The following is a 25644-nucleotide window of genomic DNA, read 5'->3' on the forward strand; positions in this document are numbered from 1 at the left end:
TTTAAACACATGTGACTTGTAACTTGATTGCTTGACATAACGTGTCAATGAAACACTGTAAAGGTGATTGAAGGCCAAAATTCACCCTTCATAAGAAGAATAAATAAAAATATTTTATGATCAAATATATTCACATATTTATATTTAATATTCCAAAGAAAACATTATTTGGGGGGATTTTTAATTGAAACATTCCCCTGGGATTTTTGCAACCCACATCCTCTATGCTATGTAGTGCACAAAGGCAAAAAAGTAAAGATGATAAGAAACTGACTAGAAATAAAAGTGAAACTGAAAGTAGAAAAATATAAAAATAGAATGAGTGATGCAAAATAAATTCATAAAATTATTTCAGTTTTCATCACTGAAATTCGTAACAACAGAGTTTAAAATGCTTATTTTTAACCTCACTGTGGACCCAGTCCTGCAGCCCAAATTTATGCAAGTTTTCACAAGTTTACTTTAGAGAATATACAACTAAACTTTAAAGGAATACTGGATCCAATCCCATAATCTGTAAAATTCCAACCTGCAGGCCAAATTCATCCAAGTGGTCTTTCTGAAATCAGTGGGACTATTCACTTACTCACATTGATCCTGCAAACACTTATACACGTGCATAGTCCCTACTCATGGTAGCTAAGTAAAGCAAGTGCTCAAATGTTTACAGAATCAAAATTGGGTGAGTAGTCCCATTGATTTCAGAAACCACCTGCATGAATTTGGCCTGCAGGATTAGAGCTTCACAGACTGTCGGACTAGATCCAGTATTCCTTTAAAGTCTGGTTGTTAAGTTCTCTAAAATAAACTTGTCACAAGCCTCTTGACACAAATCACATGTTTGTTTGTCTACACACCTAAGCACAAGGTACTCAAATCTCCTAGATGGATATTCAAGATACTATTTCAATATGAGTGGCAGTTGCTTATGTTTCAATCAGCATTCCTATTAAATCAGGCCACTGGAAAAATAAGACAAGTCACAAACAGTGAGAAAGTGGATTGGCTAAAGAACAGAAATGGAGGGCAGTTTAAAACAAATTTACTTAAACAAAAGGTAACCTCAGAATATGTAGATCATTATTTTAATGAAAGAGTTTCTCTATTTGCAGACTTTGGACATCTCAGCCCTTCAGCATTTAACATTAAATATCCAGTTATTTTTAAATAATGACAGGTATCTGCTTAAATGTAGTATTTCCAAAATCAAATAGGGTTCAAAGAATGCTGTCATTTTTACCTAATATTCTAAATTCTAAACTTATACCAAGGTTCACTGTGATGCCAAATGATTGTAAAAATCTCTGCACATAAGCAGTTGACTCTCACGATATTGCCTACTTTGCTAGCCATTCTGGATTTCTAATGGATTAATAATTATTTTTATATTACATTTTCCTACTGACACTTCATAAGTAACAAAATTTAAATATTATGACTAATGCAATCAGTTTCACAGTTAGGAACTAATCACAATTTATTTTACAACAGCACTAACTTGTACTTTGAGGAATAACACTCATAGGAACTACTATTCAAAGCAAATATTCAGTTTTCTGAATAAATTAGAGTCTACTTATCAAATATGGAGTGGATTTACAGTGTTGAAACTGGTTTCCTTTACGTATCTAAAATGTATTTTTTGATGAAAAGGACACATATAGGTACTGTTCTGCATTCCAGTGTGTAAATGCTATTCAGATCATCTCTCTCTCAGTTGCTCTATAGTTTTTTAGTACTTCGCACCATTATTTAATAAAATGCAGAAAATATTGAAGAAATCATAATTTTCCACAAATCACATAAATATTTCTCAAAGCACTGACACACAGCAAGAGAAGCCGATGGCCCAATCCTGAGGTCAATGGAACTGCTCATGGTATTAAACACATGACATCAATCTTGCAAGTCTTTATGAACATGCTTAGCTTGAGTACATGAGTAGTCCCACTGACAAAGTTAAACACGTGTGTAAGTCACTGCTGGATTGGGCACAGCATTTATAATTTTGAGATGCCTGTAGTCTCAACCATCACTGAAAACTTATAATATAAGGCCTTACAAGAAGAAAAAATAATGTTCGAAGGACTATTGTATTAGAAAACTTACTCTTACTGAAATAGCTGCTTATTTTGTTTTTCTTTAAAGAAATGAGACAAATCTATAGTGAAATGATGAAATTTAAAAACAAGTGTTCTTGTCAGAAGACAGGAAGAAGGCTTTTTCCCCCCTTAAGGAAAACAAAGGATTCCTGAAAGTCTTGCATTGATTTATTTTTCCAATTTTAAATACCTTAGGAATAGCGGAACTGCTACTGGCATGGTAGTATTTCTAACAGTCAATAAATCTAGAATATTATGTGTGAATATTGGAATGAAGCCATTAAGAAGATTACAGCATGCAACGCAGCAGAGGGTCCACATGAAAAAAGGACTGGTAATTCAGGACAACTGTGACCACTGACCTTTGAACAGTCAAGACCACTGGTCAATCTGACAAAATAATAGAGTTCACATGCACAGAAAGTTATCTAGCATGTAAGTATAATTTAAATGCTTAAGTGAATGATTTTAAAAGGTCCTTTAAATCTCAGTTAATTATAATGTATTAGACATAATATCAAACAGTATTTTTTTTCAGATTTCATATTATATTTTTAAAGAAATTCATTCACAATAGAAAAAATATTAACATTTTAATAGTCATATTATTAGACTTTGCTAAACTGTTATATGCCTCACCACTGAAAACATATTATCTTCAGGCTTATTGATTAAGAAAGCTGTTATCCAATTTCCTTTTAGACACAAGAGACAGTTTTAGACTATCCTTTGAAAATGTTAAATTTATTATGGTGGCTTGTTAATTTGTCTGAAATCAGTTTTTGGAGGGGGATAGTAAACTTAAAGCCGCTTTTATCCTTCCAGCAGTTTCTTCTGGTTTAACATTCTTAATAGCTATTCCTGATTATATATTTTTTCATCAAAAGGTTTATTACCCTTGTCTATACATCTGTGGGCTTTATTTAAATGTATTTATATGTTTTACATCTGCAAATATATGCTGTGATCTTTTCAATTTGATCTATCATTTTTGTTCTATATTGTTTATAATATATTTGAAATATTTATATCCATATATTAGCAGATGTAATTGTAATTTCTCTTATGAATGAAAGACAGTTTGCTCTCACCAGTCATGTTATATGCCAAAATCTGTATACTGTCTGTACCCTTTGTTTAGGATTTTTCACCCACATTTGTATGTGTTTTTAATTAACAAACTAGTTCCACAAGGAAAACGGTTTCAGTGCTCAAGTCAGAAAGAGATGGGGAGACTGAAACGAAATATAAAGTAACCTACTAAAACTTGTTTCATCCAAAAAAAATATGTTCCAATAAAATCTGGCAAGTGAGACATCTATAAAAACACAGTTTCCCTGTTTTGTTCCATACTGTATATGGAATGCTGTAGTTTATAAAAAGTTCATTGTGCACTCTATGTGCCTGGGTAACCTTTATTAACATTAATAGGACTTACATGCATACATCCTGGGGGACAATATACCTCTAAAAGTATGGGAGTTTGTGTTCACTAATTTTTTTTTAATCCAGCCTGCCTAATCAGAGTATTTTGATAAGCATGTTTAAAAACAAGCAGATTTCCTTCCAATGTGTGCACTCTTTTTGCAATTTGAAATCACTGTCACTTACAATATTGGTATATAACAGAATTAATGCTTAATTCTGAATTTCACATCTAACCATCATGTAACAAAGGATATATACTTTATGGCATACATTCTAAACCTCAACGAAATAACATTTTTCACTTGATGCAAAGTCAGCCAGAATTATTGACACAACAATGAATGACCTGTAGTTTTTGAATTAACTTGTTATTCTTATGCAAAATACAATACATTTAAAATCACTGAAAAATATACCACAATCAGATTAAATATAAACAATATGAAATTCTTTTATTAGAGCTTGGAGAGTGCAGTATTTGACACTTTATCTGGTCAAACTATGCTTTCATTATCTCAAAAAAGTTCAGAATGTAATATTATTAAAATAAACTGTCTCTGACCATTAATGTAAGCATCAGGATTTTGCTTTCTGTTATATATGTACTCAAATTTCCAATGGAATAAAGATAGGACTTATCAGTCACTGTAGTGCCTTAGCTTGGTTAAAATACAGAGTTTAAAAAAAGACTGCAATTTTGGAAACAGGCTACTATTTGATTTCACTCCTTTCTATAAAATACTTTTTCTTGACACACATTTAAAATAGCATACTACTATTACATATTGACTACCTAAAACTCGAAATACACACATTGGTATCAAAAGGGTATCCTTTCAGCACTATATTAAGGAAAAGCAAGGTAAGTGTAATGCATTTTTGAGAGTATTTAACACGAAATACAGAATATGTTCCATTATAAGCAGCAGGGGAAAAAAATCTATGCAAGATCAAAGTCCAGAAAGAACTGGCACTTAATTTATCAGCCTTTACAGACAAAAGACAGTTTTCGTCATTTCAAAAGGATCAGATGTCTTTTATGACAAACTGGGTTAGCAGTTTAATTTACAAATAGAATTCTAAGTAAGCAGTCTTTGCTCTGCCAAAGCAAATGACAAAGAATGTAGGTTTTCATTCATGCGACCCTCAGCAGGATAGAAGAGATTAAAATAAAACTGAAATAATTCAGAGAAAACAAATAAATGTTTCAGAAAGTTGAAGATGATCAAAGCCTGAATTTTCTGACCCCAACTGTACAAGCATTTCTTATTATATTGACCAGTGCCATCAGATCATTAATTAAAAGGAAAAGCGCTGGCAGGTGGCAGGGAAGCAGAAGCTGATAATTGGCCCCCTTCTTCTTTTTGCCTTCAAAAACTCTCTCGTTCTTTTGCAAGACATGCCACTAGGCAGACAGAAATGCCTACTTTGTAATATAATGATTAAGATGAGATGAAGAGACTCTTGCGTTTAAAGCAGCAATGCCTAATGAATGCAGCTAGCTTTATAATTATGATCCTGCTTTTACAATAAGGAATATGATGTTCCATTCAACATCTCCTCAGCTGTCAAAAAAAAGTAAAAATCTTAAATATGGGGCCACAGCTGGTACTTTTTTTTCCTTATGCCTTTTATTTCAGTTAGCAAAAGCAGGCAAAAATCACTATTAGTAATCCAAGCTACTAGAAAAGAAAAAACAACAACAACATGAAATACTCATCAGACTTACCACTTCACTAGGTAGGTTGTTCAGGTCACTAAATGGGTTTTCTAGAGTGTTTGTGTCAACATTTAGCATAACCACATCCTCCAGTGATCTATTTTTTACTCTCTGTTCAGGAAAAAATGCAAGTGAGTATTAGTATTTTAATACATTGTCCACATAAATTACACAATTTTCTATGCTTAATTGAGGATTATATCAATTTACAAACAAACGAAAAGGCAACATTTTCATGTTTTGGATCAAGGATATCATTAGATGAAGTTTTAAAAAGTACTTTCCTCTTCAGTGAACAGCAATAGTGCAAAAACTGCATACACTTTGCAATAGCAGAATGTACTGTATGGAACCTCAAAATTAAAATCTGTAATTTTATTCAGATATTTTTCTGGACAATTTCTGTCCTAAACTTAGATCCATGCAATCCTGCTGTAGGCAATGGGGTTGCACAGATATAACTGAAGGTGCAGTTGGACCCTTCATGCTGAAACTGTTTGGATAACTATTAACCAGTTCAAAGAGTTTTAATTTCTTTATTTTGACCCCAATGCTCAAATAATGTTGGATGAGACTATGAGTGGGCACTTACAGGACACAGCATTATACTTTAACAATTGGTTTATGATATTTAAGCCTAGTATCTATCTTTATGTGTTTCAAAGTTTTCAAAATCACAAATGAATTATGTAGTCCCAAGAAGTATGGAGATTGTGAAAGTGGCAAAATTGGGTTAAAAAAAAGTACACAATCACCATTTAATTTCAGGGAAATTATAAAAGGTAAAATGAATATACTGTAATCTGTGACGTACTATAAGAACCCAGTTTACCTCTTATTTTTAAAGAAAAAATTCAAGTTTATGGTAAGGAAAATATGTGAAGATTTGCCTAATAACCTCTATCACGGGAGCCTAACAAATGATTTGGGTAACCATAATGCTACAGCAGTTTGACGTCTTTTACATCACCATGTCAGAATAGCATTGTCTGCCAGCCAGCCAAAGAGCATGACGATTTGTGAGACAGCTGCAGCTACAATTCATTTACTACTGAAACAAAGGAAGGTGCTGAATAGCAGTTGAACTATAGATGGGAAGGGCATGGCATAAAATATAAGGAAGAGGAGAGCAAATCATCTCAAAACCCTTACTGTAAAAGGACTAGTCAAACAGGTTCAGCACTAACTAAATATCAAATTAAACTGACAGCATTCTTTTAAACTAAAATCAGAAACTTTAGGTATCATCATTATTTGAAATCTATAAATGACAGGAAGCAGATCTGGTGAACTTGAAGTTGTTTCTGTCACCAGGAGCAATGGAACAGGGAGGTCACTGGAGGCTAGTGCCACCGCAATGGAAATATTGTAGGGGCTGATATATGTTTCTGTCCCCCCATGTCTTCTGCCCCACAATACCTCATAGAGGCAAGAGCAGAACCCAGGTGTGTTTCTAACCCCTAGCACACACAGAAGGGAAGGGAGAAATAAGAGTGGGACCTGGAGGAAGGACTGCACTGCTGCCCTGGGGCCTGGGATCAGGCCCACCACCTGTTGGGGAGCATGTAGGAACAATTATCCTCTTCTGTTTTATTTCACTTGAGTAGCTGTAGAGGCTGTGGGTTGGTGTGCAGCACCCACACAGGGAGGACACAGCCTATGCCCTGAGCTGGCTGGGGGAGTTGGCTGCTCATGTAACTCCCTGGCCAAGCCTGGTCAGTCTTTGGGCCACCAAGGGTCCTAGAGAAGGCACTAGGTCTAGGAGCACATGTGTGAGCCACCAGGATGGATTGGGAGACAGGGTACCAGCATTTAGGCAGGGGGCAGGGCGCATCAGCACACAGGAGACCAGCCACCAATGGAATGGGGAAGCACAGGGCACCAGCGACCAAGAAACTGCCATAGGACCAGCAATAAAAACTATGCCCCCACCAAGCCTGGAGCAGGCTATTGCCCCCATCTTCCTCATTCCCCCCACTGAATCTCACTAACTGCCCTTGCTCCCCCCATTCTCAGTGAGTGTCTGCCCTCCCCACCGCCTCCTGACATTGCTTTCCTTAAACAGTTGATCTTGCTGGTAAAACAGTACAACTTAGGTTTTCCAACATCTTCTGCCCCAATTAACTACACTTACAGATAGGGTATGAAACCAGAGATTTGCCTGCAGTTCATTTTACTAAATGTACACAAGCTACCACGTGACCCTATTACTAAATACTTTACTATATGAATCTGCCTCTTTATTCTTTATTTATTTTCACAAACTCCGTTATTATGCAAGAAAATGGGAGAGAGAAGCTGGCACAATAAAAGTTATTACCCCATTCACTTTGTCTCAGAAAAAGAGAGACATTTGGAGAATTCCTGTCTCACAGATTAGCAAACAGTGAACATTATGAGGCGAGCTAATGAAGGTTACTTAAGGAAAGGTAAATGTGAGGTTGCATTATCAAAATTCTCCTTTGAATCAATGCAGTATTGTCTCCACAAAGTATGTCTAGAATTTTGCAAATGTACTTAAATGAAATGCGAAGCACATTGGCAATTCTACATTAATCATCCTAACATTAACCTGAATCTTCCATTACCACCGAATGTCTGCTGCCCTACAATCTGTAAGACAGATACATTATCCACTCATAGAGATCTGCTTGGAAAATATAAGTCAGCTGGATCTAGGCAACTAAAATGTTTGAAGAACTCACCTCAACTTTATGTAGAACAGTTTCATCCCTAATTTGTAGACAGAATAGTCTCTGGATATAAATTCATTACAATAGCATCTTATATTTGTATAACACAGAAGATGAAGATAAGCATATAATCACACTAAAAATCAAAAGAAACATTAGCTAATGTTCTCAGAATTCATAAGAGTTCAGAAGTCTTGGATATCTACTCACTTCGTAGAAGTAAAGGCAAAAAAGTTTTTAATGAAAGCAAGTGATCACAAGGTGAAAATTCTGTGAGTTGTTCTTTGGGGAAAGGTGGCTAAATTGTTGCCTATGTAGTCCTGGAAATAACATGGCTCAAAGGAATAACTCAGTGGTTTCAGTTTCATAGTAAACCTTTCTCAGATGACTTACTGTCTTAGATGACTAAGATAAGAGGAATCTAATGTTTCATGCCACTGTGGTCAACACAATAGCATGTCTAGATGTAGGATCTTTCCTGACAAAAGGAATACAGAAGACCATGTCTGGAATCATCAATACAGGTGACATGTGTGTCTTTTTCAGGGACATAAAGGTGTGTTGTGTTGGATGACAGGGCTGGAGGAGGAAAAAACCCTACCTCAACATAGCAAATGTGAATTTACTCTTGTTTATATATGGCCTTATCTATTACAAGTCTAAACCAAAGAAAGCCCTTGAATGGGAGACTGACAAAGTACCTTCTATGAAAATCAAGACCCAGACCATACAAGCAGAGCCAATGACATCTTTAAATGATTACAAGATGACATAATATGAGCTGCTGTCTCCAAAGTGTTAAAGACTGCCCAGGGACAGTGCCTAGAAACTAACATTCTTTCTTCCAACATTCTTAAAAAGTAACCTTTAGTCTTTGGGCAAAATAATGTTTTTTTAAAGCTATTATTATGCCTGTATATGATAACGTGGAATGGTTCTTACAGAATGGGTTACAGCAGAGTAAGAATGTAAAAAATTTCATTGGAAAAATCAAATCAAATCCTCTTTTAGAATAATGTCTGATTTATGGAGTGGGGAAGCCACAGATGCTCAGCAGACTCCATGAGAGTCTAATTTACTATTATCATTATTTTTGCATGAGCATTCAGGCACATTTGCAATGTCTACAGCATTAGTGAACTAGTTTTTCCAAGTTTTTTAAAGGTCAGAGATTCAATAACAGTTTACGTGATAACAACTTTATACAAGGACATGAAAAGCAGCAGTTTTTTCAACCTTTCTTTCTCATTCTGTTAAATGAAGTATTGTAGTCTGAGGGTATGTCTATACTGCAACAAAACATTTGTGGCTCACCTATGTCATCTGACTTGGGCTCACAGGGCTATAGAATTGCAACATAGACATTCAGGTTTGCACTGAAGCCCAGGTTCATGGGTAGAGACTCCATGAGGGGGGAGGGCCCCAGAGCCCAGGCTATGGCCAGAATGTCTACACTGCAAATTTATAGCTCTGAAGCCCCAGTCCCGCAAGCATGAGTATGCTGACACTGGCCAGTTGTGGGTGTTTTATTGCAGTGTAGACATACTTATGTTAATTAAGTTGACTTTCCACTAAAGACTAGTGAAGCAGGTATACCCCGTTTTACACAGGAGGTTAAATACATTAAACATAATGCACAAGAAAATTCACATTAAGAAAATGAAGTATAAGCAAAAACACATGATGCAAGCCCTGAATATCTACACAGCAAATTTGAACACACAACTTTTACCAAGGACATTTCTACTTTCACGGTGCTTCCAGTGTTCGTAGTCAATCATTTCATTATGCTAATTAAATTGGTAATCATTCTCTAAGCGACTTCATTAAAATTATTCTCTATAATATGCATGTTCTTAATAAAACGATTGACAAAATGCTCACCAATCGTTTCTCCATAAGGAAAAAAGATAATGTCCCCTGTAATCTTTTCCATTCTCATACACATATATGAAATATAAAGATTAGTATGAAAATTACTCACTTCAATTAAGCTTAAGTGAACTCCAATTAGATAGGGCATCGGTGCACTGAAATAAAAAATGAAAAAAAATCATTTTTTTCTTGAAATACAAACCACTCGTATCTTCATCTTCTTAATATGATAAATAAATATAGAAAATCTTGACACAAAGCAGACTCCAACTAGTCTTCATCATTTAAAGCAGTACTGGGCATGCACATCTTTAGTCTAAAATAAGCAAAAGAATTTATTCTCTTTTTAAATCTCCAACAGAAGTGGACTCTGTAGAACTCAAGACACTGTACTCAACAATGGGAATTAAGACAGATAAAATCAGATGTGTACGGCTGGATGAGCAGTTTGGCTGGACACACATTCCAGCCAGCCTGAATCAGATCTCTTTGGCTTGGCTTGAATTTAATCTGAGTACTGCAAGTTCAGGTAAAGCAGACATAGCTGTAGTGCTAACCTGGAGGAGCCCATACCCCAAAAGTTTGGCTCCAGAGTGAGAGTTTCATGAGGAAGAAGACTTTTATCTGCCATTCTGGAAAGTGTGTTCTTCTTGGCTGATGTAATGGGAATGATTACATCACCATATTGTACATAAATATCATAAAGATGTGATGCCAGTTTGGGTTCTCTATGCTTTATGGCTACAATCCAGGCCTTACGCCCTTTACATTAACCCAGATCCTAATAACTATCTTTGTTATTGGAAGTTTTAAAATTGTATAGTACTGAACTCTATACCATAAGTCTCTCATTCCATATCATAAGTCTGTCATTTTAATGGTGAACTATGACAAGAAACTATATGCCATCCAACAACAACCCAAGTAGAACATGAAATGCTGCATTGCAATGCAGGTGAAGCCACCAGATTTAGACCTCTAAGACGCAGTAAGATATTGCAGTCAAGTTGAGATGATAAAAGCATTTCCATACCTTTCCAATCCAGCAGCTTACTCAGTCTCACTATTAAACTCATTATAAAAAGAAAGATTGGATGCATACTAAGACTTCATGCTCAAAGAAAAAGTTAAAGCAATGCTATCATTGGGAATTAAGAGAATGGAGCATCATTTAAAGAGTGCATATGACTCATGGTACTAAATAATAACATCATTTTACTTGAATTAAATTTCCATAACACTACAACCAATGCTTGATATCAGGGGAAAATACTGACAAAACTAATGTTGTGGAGAAATTCATTAGAGTTAGCTACACTGATAATACCCATATCTGTAAGAAAACAATTATAAATGGTGGAAAAAAGATCCAAGAACCAGTACGTAAACACTGAACAGAAAGGTAACTACCAAAGGTGTACAGCATAATAGCACATTAACCCCTAGATACATGAAACAAACTTGTGCACGGTGATCATCAGAGAATATTTAAATAAATATAAAACAAGCTGGGGATGGACTTCAGAGAACTACATTTTTCACATAACCATATAATAAAGAAAGTTTAAAGTTGTGAATTTTTTCATAAAGATAATATTCTGTCAAATATTCTTCCAAATGTGCTTTCCAGCATTCTTTTCTATTGATGCCATGTGACAACTAGAATTATTCTCACCAGGGGGAGGCCTATCCCAGTCATGGAGCTATCAAAGCCTGCTTAAGAATACCATGAAAAAAACTCAGATTACAGTGAGGTACTGATAAAAATCAGAATTATTGGACACAAAATATAAATTCTCCTTAATAACTATTGCAGAGTTTGGGTCCAAACGTTACATAGACCACAGCCTGCGGACAAGATGACAAGTTTTTAAGTTGAAATAAATAAGCATATATCACTTTTGAACATAAACTTTCACCAATGAGAAAACAAACCAAATGTGATTGTAGCATGTTCATTCACATTAAAACAGTCATAGAATATTAAAACCTTAGTTTTAGCCAATAAAAACAAAGGAAGTTCAAAGTTATGGCTGAACAACTCTGTGCTTAGCGCACCCCATTTTGCTTACTTGTGGCAGCTATGTTGTCAATTCCCCACATTTTCTAAGACCTCCCTGATTTAAAGCTAAATTAACAAATGCTGATTATTCCAATAATCTAAGTAAGACTTTTATTATTACATTTTGTAGACTGTGTATATGAAGAAAGAATATCAGGGCTGGAAGCGACCTCAGGAGATCATCTAGTACAACCCCCTGCTCAAAGCAGGACAAAGCCTTACACAGGTTTTTTAAAAAAAAACACCCCAGTTTCCTAAATGCCCCCCTCAAAGATTGAACTCACAACCCTGGGTTTAGCAGGTCAATGCTCAAACCATTGAGCTATCCCTCCCCGTTTTCTTCTATTTTTCGTAATTCAGGTCACCCTCCAGCTGCTTTGCCAGGTGTGTGAGGAAGGATAAAGGGAAACAGTAGCCCCTCAACTTTACAGGGGTCAAGGTATGGGAAACAGCAGTGACATTTCAGACTGACCAGCCTGCCACATTTGCCAACTCATAAAGGGCTGTCATGCTATTGTAAGCAGAGTCAGGATAAGCTCTACCCTGACATCTGGTGGAAAGAATTTCAGAGAGTGTATTTGCATAGGCACGCCTACCCTATCCCAGACTGCTGAGCTGTGGGACTGCTTGGTGACAAATCACTCACCCTCAGTTGGGTGGTACTTGCTAGACAAGGGACATGGGTTCCAAAACCCAGTGAATTGAGAGAGGCTGGGGACAGGTATCTGTGCCTGGTGGTGCAGTCTCCTTGTGGAGCCAGAAGCACCAGTTCCACCCCCTCCTCTCTCCACTGTGGAATGTCAGAGTTGATTTTTTTATTCCCTCAAGAATCTAAATACAGGTTACTGAGCTGAATTCACTTTGGGCTAATGGTGCACTAGCACTGGGGCTCCCCTACTAAGAGCTGAAATCACTAAAGAGCTGAAATTACTGAGCTGAGAGCACTGAGTACTGTGCTAACTAGTGGGGGAGCCTGAAGATATACTGTGGAACAGAGCGGCTGGCGGAATGGAGCAGTTGTGGGGACGGTTGGAGTGGATCATGGGACAGCTGGTGGCAGCGGAGCGGCTGGCAGAGCGGAGTAGCTGTGGGACGGGTGAAGCGGCCCACAGAGTGAGTGGAGCCGAGCAGTTTGCAGGGAGAACTGGAGCAGCTCATGGAGCAGAGCAGCTGGTGGAGCGGAGCAGTTTCTGAGGACGGCTGGAGGAGCAGAGTGGAGCGGCTGGTGAAGCGGAGCAGTTCGTGGAGAAGGCGGAAGCAGAACCCATGGAGAGGCAGGGCAGTTGGCCCCGGACCACATAAGGTGCCCCTTTCTACCCAGGCTGGGGGGAGGTACCTCTACAGATAAACTCTCGAACTCTGGGGTGGCATTGACCAGAGACTTTTGGGTTGTTGGACTTTGGGGTGATTGGACTTAAAACCCTAAGGGGAAAAAGGACAGTGCCAAACGTACTTGGAGGTGGGGTTTTGTTTATGGTTTGTGTTATAACCCTGTTTGTGGTGTTTCTCCAATGGGATGCCGCATTGATTCCTTCTTTTATTAAAAAGATTTTGCTACACTCAGACTCCGTGCTTGCGAGAGGGGAAGTATTGCCTCCTAGAGGCCCCCAGGGGGGTGTGATATGTGAGTGTCCCAGGTCACTGGGTGGGGGCTCGAGCCGGTTATGCATTGTGTTACTGAAACGGAACCCCTGGATACTGAACCCGGCCCTTGTTGCTGCCAACTCAGAGGGGCAGAAGGGTTACACTATGATGGAGAAACTAGTTCTTTTGACCCCTCCCACTCCCCATGAAGGTCAACACTGTTTCTATGGGGAGAAAAAGAGGAGTCCTTGTGGCACCTTACAGACTAACAAATGTATTTGGGTGTAAGCTTTCATGGGCTAAAACCCACTTCATCAGATGCATGGAGTGAAAAATACAGTAAGCAGTATAAATATTACAGCACATGAAAAGATGGGAGATGCCTTACCAAGTGAGGGAGTCAGTGCTAACGAGGCCAATTCAATTAAGGCAGAAGTGTCTCAACAGTTGACAAGAAAAGGTGAATATCAAGGGAGGGAAAATTACCTTTATAGTGCTAATGAGGCCAATGCAATCAAGATGGATGTGGCCTATTCCCAACAGTTGACAAGAAGGTGTGAGTATCAGCAGAGGGAAAATTACTTTTTCTAGTGACTCATTCACTCCCAATCTTTAGTCAGACCTAATTTGATGGTGTCCAGTTTGCAAATTAATTCCAGTTCTGCAGTTTCTCTTTGAAGTCTGTTTCTGAAGTTTTTTTGTTGAAGAATTGCCACTTTAAAGGGAGATTGGACTACTGGTTTTTGAATGTTACAATTCTTGATATCTGATTTGTGTCCATTTATTCTTTTGCATAGAGACTATCCAGTTTGGCCAATGTACATGGCAGAGGGGCATTGCCGGCACATGATGGCATACATCACATTGGTAGCTGTGCAGGTGAACGAGCCCCTGATGGTGTGGCTGATGTGGTTAGGTCCTATGATGGTGTCCCTTGAAAAGATATGCGGACAGAGTTGGCAGTGTAGTTTGTTGCAGGGACTGGTTCCTGGTTTAGTGTTTTTGTTGTGTGGTGTGTAGTTGCTGGTGAGTATTTGCTCAGGTTGGGGGGCTGTGTGTAAGCGAGGACTGGCCTGTCTCCCAACGTCTGTGAGAGTAGGGATCATCTTTCAGGATAGGTTGTAGATCTTTGATGATGCACCGGAGAGGTTTCATTTGAGTGGCATAGGTGACAGCTAATGGCGTTCTGTTACTTTCTTTGTTGGGCCTGTCCTGTAGTAGGTGACTTCTGGGTACCCTTCTGGCTCTGTCAATTCTGTTTCTTCACTTCAGCAGGTGGGTATTGTAATTTTAAGAATGCTTGATAGAGATCCTGTAGGTGTTTGTCTCTGCATGAGGGATTGGAGCAAATATGGTTGTATCCGAGAGCTTGGCTGTAGACAATGGATCGTGTGATGTGGTCTGGATGAAAGCTGGAGGCATGTAGGTAAGTATAGAAGTCAGTAGGTTTCCGGTACAGGGTGGTGTTTATATGACCATCACTTATTTGCACTGTAGTGTCCAGGAAATGGATCTCTTGTGTGGACTAGTCAAGGCTAAGGTTGATGGTGGGGTGGAAATTGTTGAAATCCTGGTGGAATTCCTCAAGGGCCCAGGTTGAGACATAGAATATCAGGGCTGGAAGGGACCTCAGGAGATCATCTAGTCCAACCCCCTGCTCAAAGCAGGACCAATCCCCAGACAGATTTTTGCCCCAGATCCCTAAATGGCCCCTTCAAGGATGACTATGAAGATGTCATCAGTGTAGCGTAAGTAGAGTAGGGATGCTAGAGGACAAGAGCTGAGGAAGCACTGTTCTAAGTCAGCCATAAAAATGTTGGCATACTGTGGGGCCATGCGGGTACCCTTAGCAGTGCCGCTGACGTGAAGGTATAAATTGTCCCCGAATCTGAAATAGTTGTGGGTGAGGAGAAAGTCACAAAGTTCAGTCACCAGGTTTGTTGTGACATTATCGGGGATACTGTTCTGATGGCTTGTAGTCCATCTTGTGTGGAACGTTGGTGTAGAGAACTGCTCCATCCACAGTGGCTAAGATGGTGTTTTCTGGAAGACCACTGATGGATTGTAGTTTCCTCAGGAAGTCAGTGGTGTCTCAAAGATAGTGGGGAATCCTGGTAACACAGAGCCTGAGGAGAGAGTTCAAGTAGCCAGACAATCCTGCTGTCAGGGTGCCAATGCCTGATATGATGGGGCGTCCAGGATTCCCAGGTTTATGGATCTTGGGTAGCGATAAAATACCCCAGGTCAGGGCTCTAGGGTGTGTCTGTGTAGATTTGTTCCTGTGCTTCCTGATGAAACTCACCCTAAAGTTCTTAAGGAAATAGCTGAAGCAATCTGTGAACAATTAGTGATTTTCTTTGAGAACTGATGAAGGATGGGTGAAGTCACAAAGGACTGGAGAAGGACAAACATAGTACCTATCTTTAAAACAGATTACAAGGAGAACCTGAGGACTTACAGACCATTTAGCCTATTTCTGATACCTGGAAAAATACTGGGTAGGCTGGTTAATTGGTGTAGGGTGGAGACTTTTGGTTTTGTGGAACATTGGTCCCCCTTCTGTGCAGAGAGAGGGCTGTATTGCTTGGATAGCATCCACCTCAGGGAAGGAGGACCACTCTTCTTGGGAACAGGCTGACTAGAGTAGTCAGGAAGGAGTTAAACTAATAGCGAAAGGGAAGGGTAAAAGCTGGAAGATATGAGCACTCAGCACAAAATTGAGATGTTGAAAAAAATTTAATCAAGGAATTAAAAGACATGAAGAGAAAAAATCCCTGAATTGCCTATACACCAATGCTAGGAGCCTGGGTAACAAGCAAGAGAAATTGGGATTGCTCTAGTTTGTATTACTGAAACCTGGTGGGATGACTCATGTGAATGGAATGTTAAAAAAAATCAGTGGCTTTAACCTATTTAGGAAGGATCCAGTGTGGGCAAAAGGGGTGGGGGAGTGGCACTCTGTCAAAAATTGCAGTAAGTGTTTCTGAGTCACTGATAACTCAGAAGAAAATCATCTTGAATGTTTATGGATAAATGTCCTAACAGAGAAAGCCCAAGATGGGGTATTAGTTGGTGTCTGTGTCATAATACAATTCCCAATTCTGGAACTTAGTGTCCAAAATATGGGTATTAGCATGAAATTCCCTGAGCTTAATTACCAGCTTAGATTTGCTAGGTTGTCACCAATCAGGACTTATTTAGAGCACCTGATAAACTCTGGTCTCCCCAAACCCTTCCCTGGGGATCCCCAAGACTCAGATTCCCTGAGTCTCACAACAAAGGGGAATAAACCATTTCCCTTCCTCCCTCCTTTCTTCCAGCTTTTTCCCACCCTGGGAATACTAGGAGATTGCCTGATTCAACTCCTTGAATCACCACTCCCCCCTCCCTTCTTCTCCGGAGAGAGATACACAGATAAATGCTGAAAGCAGGTTTCCCTTCCCTCCTCCCCTTTCCTTTCTCCCACCAATTCCCTGGTGAGTGCAGACTCCCTTCTCTGGAGTTTTACAAAAGATAACCAGAAAAATCAATTAGATTCTGAAAAGGAGGAAACTTTAATAAAAGAAGAAAAACATAAAACTTGTCTCTGCACTTATATGGTAAAAAGTTACAGGGTCTTTCAACTTATAAACAATAGAAAGAAACTTTCTCCAGCAGAAACACAATTTAAGCTACTTCCAGCAAGTACACATATGCAAATGAAAAAGAAAACAAATTAAAAGACTATGACTGCCTTTTCTACTTACAATTCTGAACAGATAAGAGACTGTAGCAGGGAGATTGGGAGAAACCTGGTTACACCTCTAACCCCGTCCAGGACTCAGAGAGAACAAAGCCAAACCCAAAACCCACAAACAAAGGCTTCCCCCCCCCCCGAGAGATTTGAAAGTAGCTTGTCTTCTGATTGGTTCTCTGGTCAGGTGTTTGGGGGTCCCTGTTTGTTAACCCTTTACAGGTAAGAGAGACATTAACCCTTAACTATCTGTTTATGACAGTCTGTTGTACCACTACTAAATCACACTAGGGAACAAGATGACCACTTCCTTATACCTCTACCTATAATGTGTAGGCAAAAACCTGCATGATCATGGAGGACTTCAATTAAGTGACGTATTCTGGAGGTCTCACACAGTCAGTACTACAACATCTTTGGAATTGCTAAAGATTACAGATTACTATGTCTTAACTCAAAAACTGTTGTAGCCAACACAGGGGAATACTTTATTAGACCTTGTCCTAACAGATGAAGAGAAACCGATAAGAAAACTAAAAATTAATGGTTGCTTAGGTACAGGTGATCATGACCTGATCACATTTATAATGTGCAAGCAAAAAAAAGTCCAGCCTAGTAATATCTATATACACTATGACAGGGTCAGGCCAGATGGCTACAAGAGAGTGGTCAAAGGAAGATACATTAGCTCCAGCATAAGCAGGTCCCTTTTCCCTGGGTAAGAGAACAGTGACTATTCCAGAACACTCAGGAACTTTCTAGAACTAATTAAGGCAGGCAGGCTAATTAGGACACCTTTAGCCAATTGGGAAGTTACTAGAATTAAGGCTAATCAGGACACCTGGTATAAAACGGCTCTCACTCCAGTTAGTGAGGTGTGTGTAAGGAGCTGGGAGTGAGAGGATGTGCTGCTGGAGGACTGAGGAGTACAAGCGTTAACAGACATCGGGAGGAAGGTCCTGTGGTGAAGACAAAGAAGGTGTTGGGAGGAGGCCATGGGGAAGTAGCTCAGAGAACTGCAGCTGTCGTGTAGCTGTTCCAGAAGGCACTCTAGACAGCTGCAGTCCACGGAGGCCTGGGCTGGAATTCAGGGTAGGGGGCGGGCCCTGGTTCCCCCCAAAACCTCCCAACTCTTGAGCCAACACAGGAAGATCTCTGAGGCTAGCAAAATCCGCCAATAAGAGCAGGACCCACCAAGGTAGAGGAGGAACTTTATCACCACACATAAACACATAGTTGGTACTTAAATAGGACCAATTGCACAAAGCTGAGAACAGTTAAAAGCCAAATCAGCTGTGAGGAAGAGTTTAATCAGAAAACTGTGAGTGATAATTGGGAATTAGTTAAGAATATCTTATTAGATGCCCCAAAAGCCACAAACCAGCTGTGCTGGTTAAAAAAAAACCTTGGTCAGAAGGGAACTGAAGGCAGCTATAAAATATATATTATTAAGAATGAAAGAAATGTAAAAAAGCAGCAGCTGATAGTAATGAAAATAAATCAGAAGTTAGAAATTGTAGAAAAATGATAAGCACAAATCTATGGCTAGCAAAGCTAAGAACAATAAGGAGTTTTAAAAAATATATTAGGAACAAAGAGAATCCTAACAATGCTATTGATCCATTACTAAATGGAAATGGTAGAATTATCAATAATAATGCAGAAAAGGCAGAAATGTTCAAGAAATATTTCTGTTATGTATTTGGGTGAGGGAAAACAGATGACACAGTCTCTTCAGAAGGTGTTGATACACTCTTTCCATTCTACTAGTATTAAACAAAAGCTACTAAAGTTAGACATTTTTCAATAGGCAGATCCAGGTAACTTGCATCCAAGAATCTTAAGAGGTAGCTGAGGAACACACTGGACTATTGATTTTTCAGTAAGTCTTGGAACAGTGGGAAATTTCCAGGAGACTGGAAGAAAGAAAATGGTTTGCCAATTTTTAAAAAGGATAAATGGGATGACCTGGGAATTTAAGGCCTGTCAGTCTAACACCAATCCCAAGCAAGAGATACGGGACTTGATTAATAAATAATTAAAAGAAGGTAATGTAATTAATGTAAATCAAAATAGCTATCACAAGACATTTTGATTAAAAAACTAGAATGATATAAAATTAACATGACACACATTAAATGGATTAAAAACTGGCTAACTGAAAGGTTTCAGAATGTAACTGTAAACAGGGAATCGTCATTAAGCAGGTTTTTTTCTAATGGCGTTCAGCAGGGATAGGGTCTTGGGCCTACACTATTTATCATTTTAGCAATGACCTGGAAGACAACATACTATCATAATTAATAAAATTTTCAGATGATACAAACATTGGGGGAGTGGTAAATAATGAAGAGCACAAGTCACTGATTCAGAGACAAATGCAAAGTACTAAACTTAGGAAAGTAAAATCAAATGTATAACTACAAAATGGGGGAAAACTGGTAGTACCACTGAAAAGGATCTGGGGGTTATAGCGGATCACAAACTGAAAATGAGCGAAAAGTGTGATGCAGTTGTGAAAAGGCTAATATCATTTGGGGTTTATTAATAGGAGTGTAATATATAAGACCTGTGAGGTAACTGTCCTGCTTTACACGTCAATGGTGAGGCCTCAGCTGGAATAAAAACCTGATTATGAGAAAATGTTAAAAAAAAACAAAACGGGATTTGTTTAGTCTTGAGAAAGGAAGACTAGAGGGGAGGGGGAATTTCATAAGAGTCTTCAAACATGTTAAGGGCTCTTATAAAGAGGACAGTGATCAATTGTTTTCCATGCCCACTCAGGATACGACAAATAATAATAGACTTAATCAGCAGGAAGGGAGATTTAGGTTAGAATTAGGAAAAAAAAACATTTCTTCTAACTTTAAGGATAATTAAGTACTGGAATAGGCTTCCAATGGAGGTTGTGGAGGTTTTTAGGAACAGGTTGGACAATTATTTGGACTCAGCCCGGGATGCTGGAGTAGATGATCTCTTGAGTTTTCTTCCAGCTCTATATTGCATGATTTCTGTTGGGTTTGATGGAGTTATTCACATGTGTAAGTGTTTGCAAAATCAGGGCCAACTTCCTTTAACTAGACTAAATCATCTTAGTTAGTTTGGGTTTTTTAACTATGATTTTAAAACAGCAAAACCTCTCTGGCACAAACAACTTCCGTGGCAAGTGCTAATACCTCAGTTTCTTGAATTGAGTTTCATGTTACAGTGATGCTGTGACAATGTGACTAAGACTATGGGAGACAGCATAATGAAGTCCAAGTGAAATAATACTGGAGCAATCTCTGGTTATGACATGACATATCGAGTAAAAAGGAAACAATGACAATACTGTAAAAATACAAATAACATTTTTATGTCAAGACAACGGCAACATAATAACAATGCACATGAAAGCCTATTAAGGTCATTTTACTCATTCTGAATAGTGGCAGCACCCACAGATTGCTCTCATTACATTTAGGCACTGAAATCATACAGTAGGGTCCTACATCTAACTAGTGTTCCTCAGCACTCGGTCATGTTATATGCCTATGGGGAAAATATTTACTTGGCTAATAAGAGCCAAGTACCTGGGGAAGGAGAAGTATTTCACGTAGCCCTTATTGTAATACTTCTATCTGCCTAAAAATAAAACAGCCCTGTAACAGAAGCGCTCAGATAGAGAAACATATATATGCAACAAGCTGAGCAAAAAAAGTTGAATTATAATTGCTGTGGTAATTTCCCCTATCATGCGGTTGCTTTTGTGATTTTTATGTCGCAATTTGAAAACTTTATAAACTTGTTTTCCTCTATAGTGCTAAAGAAACAAAGAAAGAGGAGACAAACAAGTCTTACAAGTTTAGAAACCTCTTGCTTCTTTAGTGAGTGAATCAAATGTTTGGACCATGCCATTAAGACCTAGAATCTCAACTATTAACATAACAATCAACTGTGCACAGGACCTGCCACTACAATGTCTGTGTATACTATCCCAGCTTAGCAGTGAGAAATAAAAGCCCTGCAGTACAAGATAAATATTGTAGGGTACTAGGTGAAGAAAAGGGTGAATTCAGGTTCAGAAATCTGCCTTCTTTCTGAGAAGAGCAAAGATGGATGATATTGATGAAGAGTCAGGAGTTCTGATTCTAAGTTCAAGTGACATGAAAGCTAAAAGAACCATGTCCAAGCTATACCCCTGTCTTGATGCATTTTCTCAAAGGCTAGAGAGAAAGCAAACAGGAATGACTTTCTCCAAACCAAATGTATCATTTGAAATGAAGGGTTTGGGTATGCTTTGAAGGGAAAAAAAAGAGAAAAGATAACTTACTAATAAAATAAAGATACTACCATGGAGAGAAAAAACAATCCACACAAATCAATCATCTGCTTAAGAAGAGACCACCAAGAAGACTTAAGCAAATATATTCAGAATTTCTTTAGAAATCAAGATGATACTGATGGATTGAACGAAAGTCTATGAAACAAACACCAATACTCATAGGTTCTACAAAAAATCCAGCAACCTACCAAACATTTCAACTGCGAGGGATACAGGAAACATTAACCAAAGACAGGAAAGAAGGCAGATATTGTTGTTAAGGCACTCAGGAGATCTGGGCTCTATTCCTGGCTCTATCACACACTTCCCGTCTAACTTTGGACAAATTACTCTACATTTCTAGACTGCAGTTCCATATCTGTAAAATGGGCATAATAATTCTTTTTCCCATTCTTTTCAGAATTGTCTATTTAAATTACATGCTCCTTGGGGCAGGGACTATCTCTTTGCTATGTGTATATACAGTGACTAGCCCAATGGAGCCTTTGTTTCAGTTGCACCACTAAGGACTATGATAATACAAATAAATGAATAATAAATCATTGGTATTCCTAGGTCTTAAAGCCCACGCCTTTTTTGAACAGTAAATTACTTCTGAAAATACCCTGACAGTCCTAATAATTCATGGCCACCAAATATGTATAACTGAAGCCACTTTCTCTTGAACAATTGTGAGAAGTGCCCATAGAGGCCAAAAGCACAACTTTCAACTGTAACTTGACAAGAATACGAAGTCTTCCATGTGATCAGCACACTGCAGGTTGGGGCAATTCTTTAACAGCAGTATTTGTTGACAAAAAAATTTCCTCTCCAAAGATTCTGGATACCCAAAAGCAGACTGTAAGCTTTTGGGGGCAGGAATTGGATGAGGTCCTGATGGTGACTGGGCTTCAAAAATGCTAATGGAATCCAAATATTAAATAATAATATGTAATTAATAACAACTCTTTGCCCATTAATTTTTGCTCCTAAATCAAAACCCAAGAATCAGACTTTAGCTTACAATTCCAGCATTTTTTTAAAGTAAAACAGCTTTACATAAATGAAAACTATAAGATACTTATATTAAAATTACTGCATGCATTCTCTGTTTGGAAAATATACACAGCTTTTGTAACCACGCTTCCAAATGTTATATTGATAATATGGAGTATTACAGTTTAAGGTCACAATACAAGAAAACATTTAGCCACTTGCTTACGTTCATCTTTGTTCCAGCTTAAATGCCTTCCTGAATTGGGGCATGCATCATTATTAGTGTATTCATTCACACAATTTATTAATGTTTTCATGAGTTACCTAGATTGACAAAGCTAGACATTATTATAGCTACGTATCTCAGAATTAAACATAATATAATATATTAGCTATCTTACCAGCAGTAGTCCAGAAGGTGTGGAGGAAGCACTGGGATGTATATGTGTTGCCAATACATTGGATATAACAATGCAGCTGATCCATGAACACAAGCAGTTAACTGAAAATAAAAATATATACAAAGAATTGACAACAAAAATTTTTTAACACAAAGTACAAAATTTAAAATGAAATGTTTATATTTTTAAAGTCTCAACTGTATAAAAAAATGTTTAAACGTAGCATTGTTAATATTATTTTCAACTGTTAAGATATCATAGTTTAAAGGGCTAGAACAGACCACCAGATCATCTAGTCTGGCCTCCTGAATATCACATGCCACCAACACCACCCAGCACCCACACACTAAACCCAAAAAACAACATTAGACCAAAGTATTATAGACTATCATAACTTCTGAACACAGACTCATAGACTTTAAGGCCAGAAGGGACCATCATGATCACCTAGTCTGATCTCCTGCATATTGCAGGCCACAGAAGCTCACACACCCACTACTACAGTAGGCCTTTAACCTCTGGCTGGGCTACTGACATCCTCCAACCTGGATTTAAAGCCTTCAAGTGTACAAACATTTACAAAATGATAAACTGACACAATTTGAAAAGGATGCCCCTAATAATTATCTCTCCTAAGCCATTCTCCCTTAGAAAAGAAAAAAAGAGCAAACAGATGTCCTTGCATCATGCCTGCAAACTCAGATGTTAGACTAACATCAGAAATTAATCCTATACTTTTTATTTTGTTTTAAATCCCCATTAATAAGTCATACAAAGGATAGCCATCCAAGAGCATAGCAAGCCCGCTGCATGCCCCAAAACTGAAATAGTTTTCCAGCCAATAATTTAAAGAGCCAAATACCCAAACCTTCTGCCTTCCACAGATATCTTAGCAAACAAATAGTCTTTGTCTTTGGGAAAATGATGCAATTTCCTGCAAATCACCCTTGGTAATCTTGGATAAAAGACCTGAGTCACAAAAGAGAAGCTCCCTCTATTCCTGTAACTCAACACCACATCACAAGCAACAGTGTCAAACGTAGAAGACAGATCGAGTATCATCATCATGGACATTTGGGACTCAAGTGAACTTACACAACATTCCATTCATCTGAGAAGGAGAATAAGCAACTTTCAGACACTATTCCTGAGGGCTGAACTAAATTCTCCTTAGTCTTTTTCTGCCTTCATCTCTAAACAACTTTTGGAAAAAAAGAGTCCAGTAATTCAGGACACTTCAAATGATATGAGACCAGCTTTGTCACCTTTTCAAATAACCCCTCCCAGAAAATTCGTGGTGAGAGACAGGACAGAAGTTGACAAGAAATGGTTCTCTGACCTGTAGGTGAACAACTTCTGGTATGAGGCACCTTGGTCTCCTGTAATGAGATGTTAGTCTCCACTAATATTGGTCCAAGCAGCCCAGTTTGTTTTACCATTCATGAGGTGCTATCTTGCAGGCTGTATGCCACAGATCCTTACCTGGAGGACCTACTTCTACACAGTATTGTGAATAAAACCATTTGAAACAACCATAATTACTTTGCATTTGCTCTCCCATACTGGGCCCTCCTACCATGAAGACAGATAAACTGAACTGAATCTGGTTGATTTTATTCATAAAATAGGTGGGAAATTGCACAAAATGAGAAAATAGCAACACTGTTTCCAAACAGAGGTAGCCCATATCCAGCACATGAGACATCACCAAGAACACAATCCTACTGATCTGAAGTTCTCAGATGGAGTAAAAGAAAGGAAGGGAGGGGGGAAGGAAACACCTTTCCTAAGCATAGGATTTTGGAAACCCAACCATATAATAAGACTCAAAATCTTATCTTTTTAGTTCCACTACTGGTGCTACAATTGCCTTCCCTGGTACTTGATTTGCCACAGATAATCCGATGGTGATCTATGATAATAGCACAGCCAGAAGGAGGTTTAGAAGCCACCTTGTTTATGGAAGAAGACAAAAGATGGTTATAATGTCTTATTAGGTCATCGATAAAGTGACTATCCAATATTGACTTAATTAGTACTGGTCTTTATTAAGCATGCATTTCTACTGTAGCAAATGTAAGAGCTAAAAAAATGTGGATCCTGCTAGTATGGTGCTGAGATTTTATGGATTTTATAGCGAAATCTCTTCATGGAATAAAGCAGCAATTAAAGCTTTAGCATCCTGGGTATCTTGGACAGTTATATTTGTTTATAAAAATTATAGAACAATTTTGCATATACATTTTTATAATAAAAATGGAAAAAATAATTATAAGAACATCTTGGCAGAAATCACAGACAATTACAATTTGTGCAGCACAGTTTGCTCATCACTCAGATTAATATAATACGATTAAATATGGAAAAAAAGAGGGTCGAAAGCTCCTGAGGGATATCATTAGGGCAAATTGCCAAAGAATGAAACATGAGCCAGTCAGGAGAGTCTGGAAACTGCAATAATACCAAGGGACTTGAATGTTCGACAGTTGGAGCTTCAGTAATGTGTGAACTGCAGGTTATGGTATCAAGAGACTCTGTTCACTGACACATAGGATGTCACTATTGACCAACGAACTGCCCAAGCTTGACAGCTATACTACAGGAAGCCAAGTATATCATAATTCCATATTTAAACTGTACATTTCAGATTAACATTTTGTTTCTTAGCTTTATGTCAAACAACTACATTGTACTGTTTTTGGCATTAAGGCAATGTCCAATTTAATAATTATTGCTTTGTTACAAAG

The 25644-nt window shown here is 38.2% G+C and overlaps 1 protein-coding gene across 2 annotated transcripts in view; it reads right to left on the reverse strand.

Annotated features, from left to right (window-relative positions):
• Positions 1 to 25644, reverse strand: part of DENND1B (DENN domain containing 1B) — a 258748-nt gene that overhangs the window by 68270 nt on the left and 164834 nt on the right. For both annotated transcript variants that reach the window (XM_050961408.1, XM_050961407.1), the window contains 3 exons: positions 22898 to 22998; positions 9928 to 9973; positions 5260 to 5361 (listed from right to left, as the gene is read on the reverse strand). In XM_050961408.1, coding sequence (XP_050817365.1) covers positions 5260 to 5361; positions 9928 to 9973; positions 22898 to 22998 — 249 coding nt within the window. The remainder of the gene's footprint in view (positions 1 to 5259; positions 5362 to 9927; positions 9974 to 22897; positions 22999 to 25644) is intronic.

Source organism: Gopherus flavomarginatus, chromosome 7 (assembly GCF_025201925.1).
Source record: "Gopherus flavomarginatus isolate rGopFla2 chromosome 7, rGopFla2.mat.asm, whole genome shotgun sequence".
NCBI lineage: Eukaryota > Metazoa > Chordata > Testudines > Testudinidae > Gopherus > Gopherus flavomarginatus.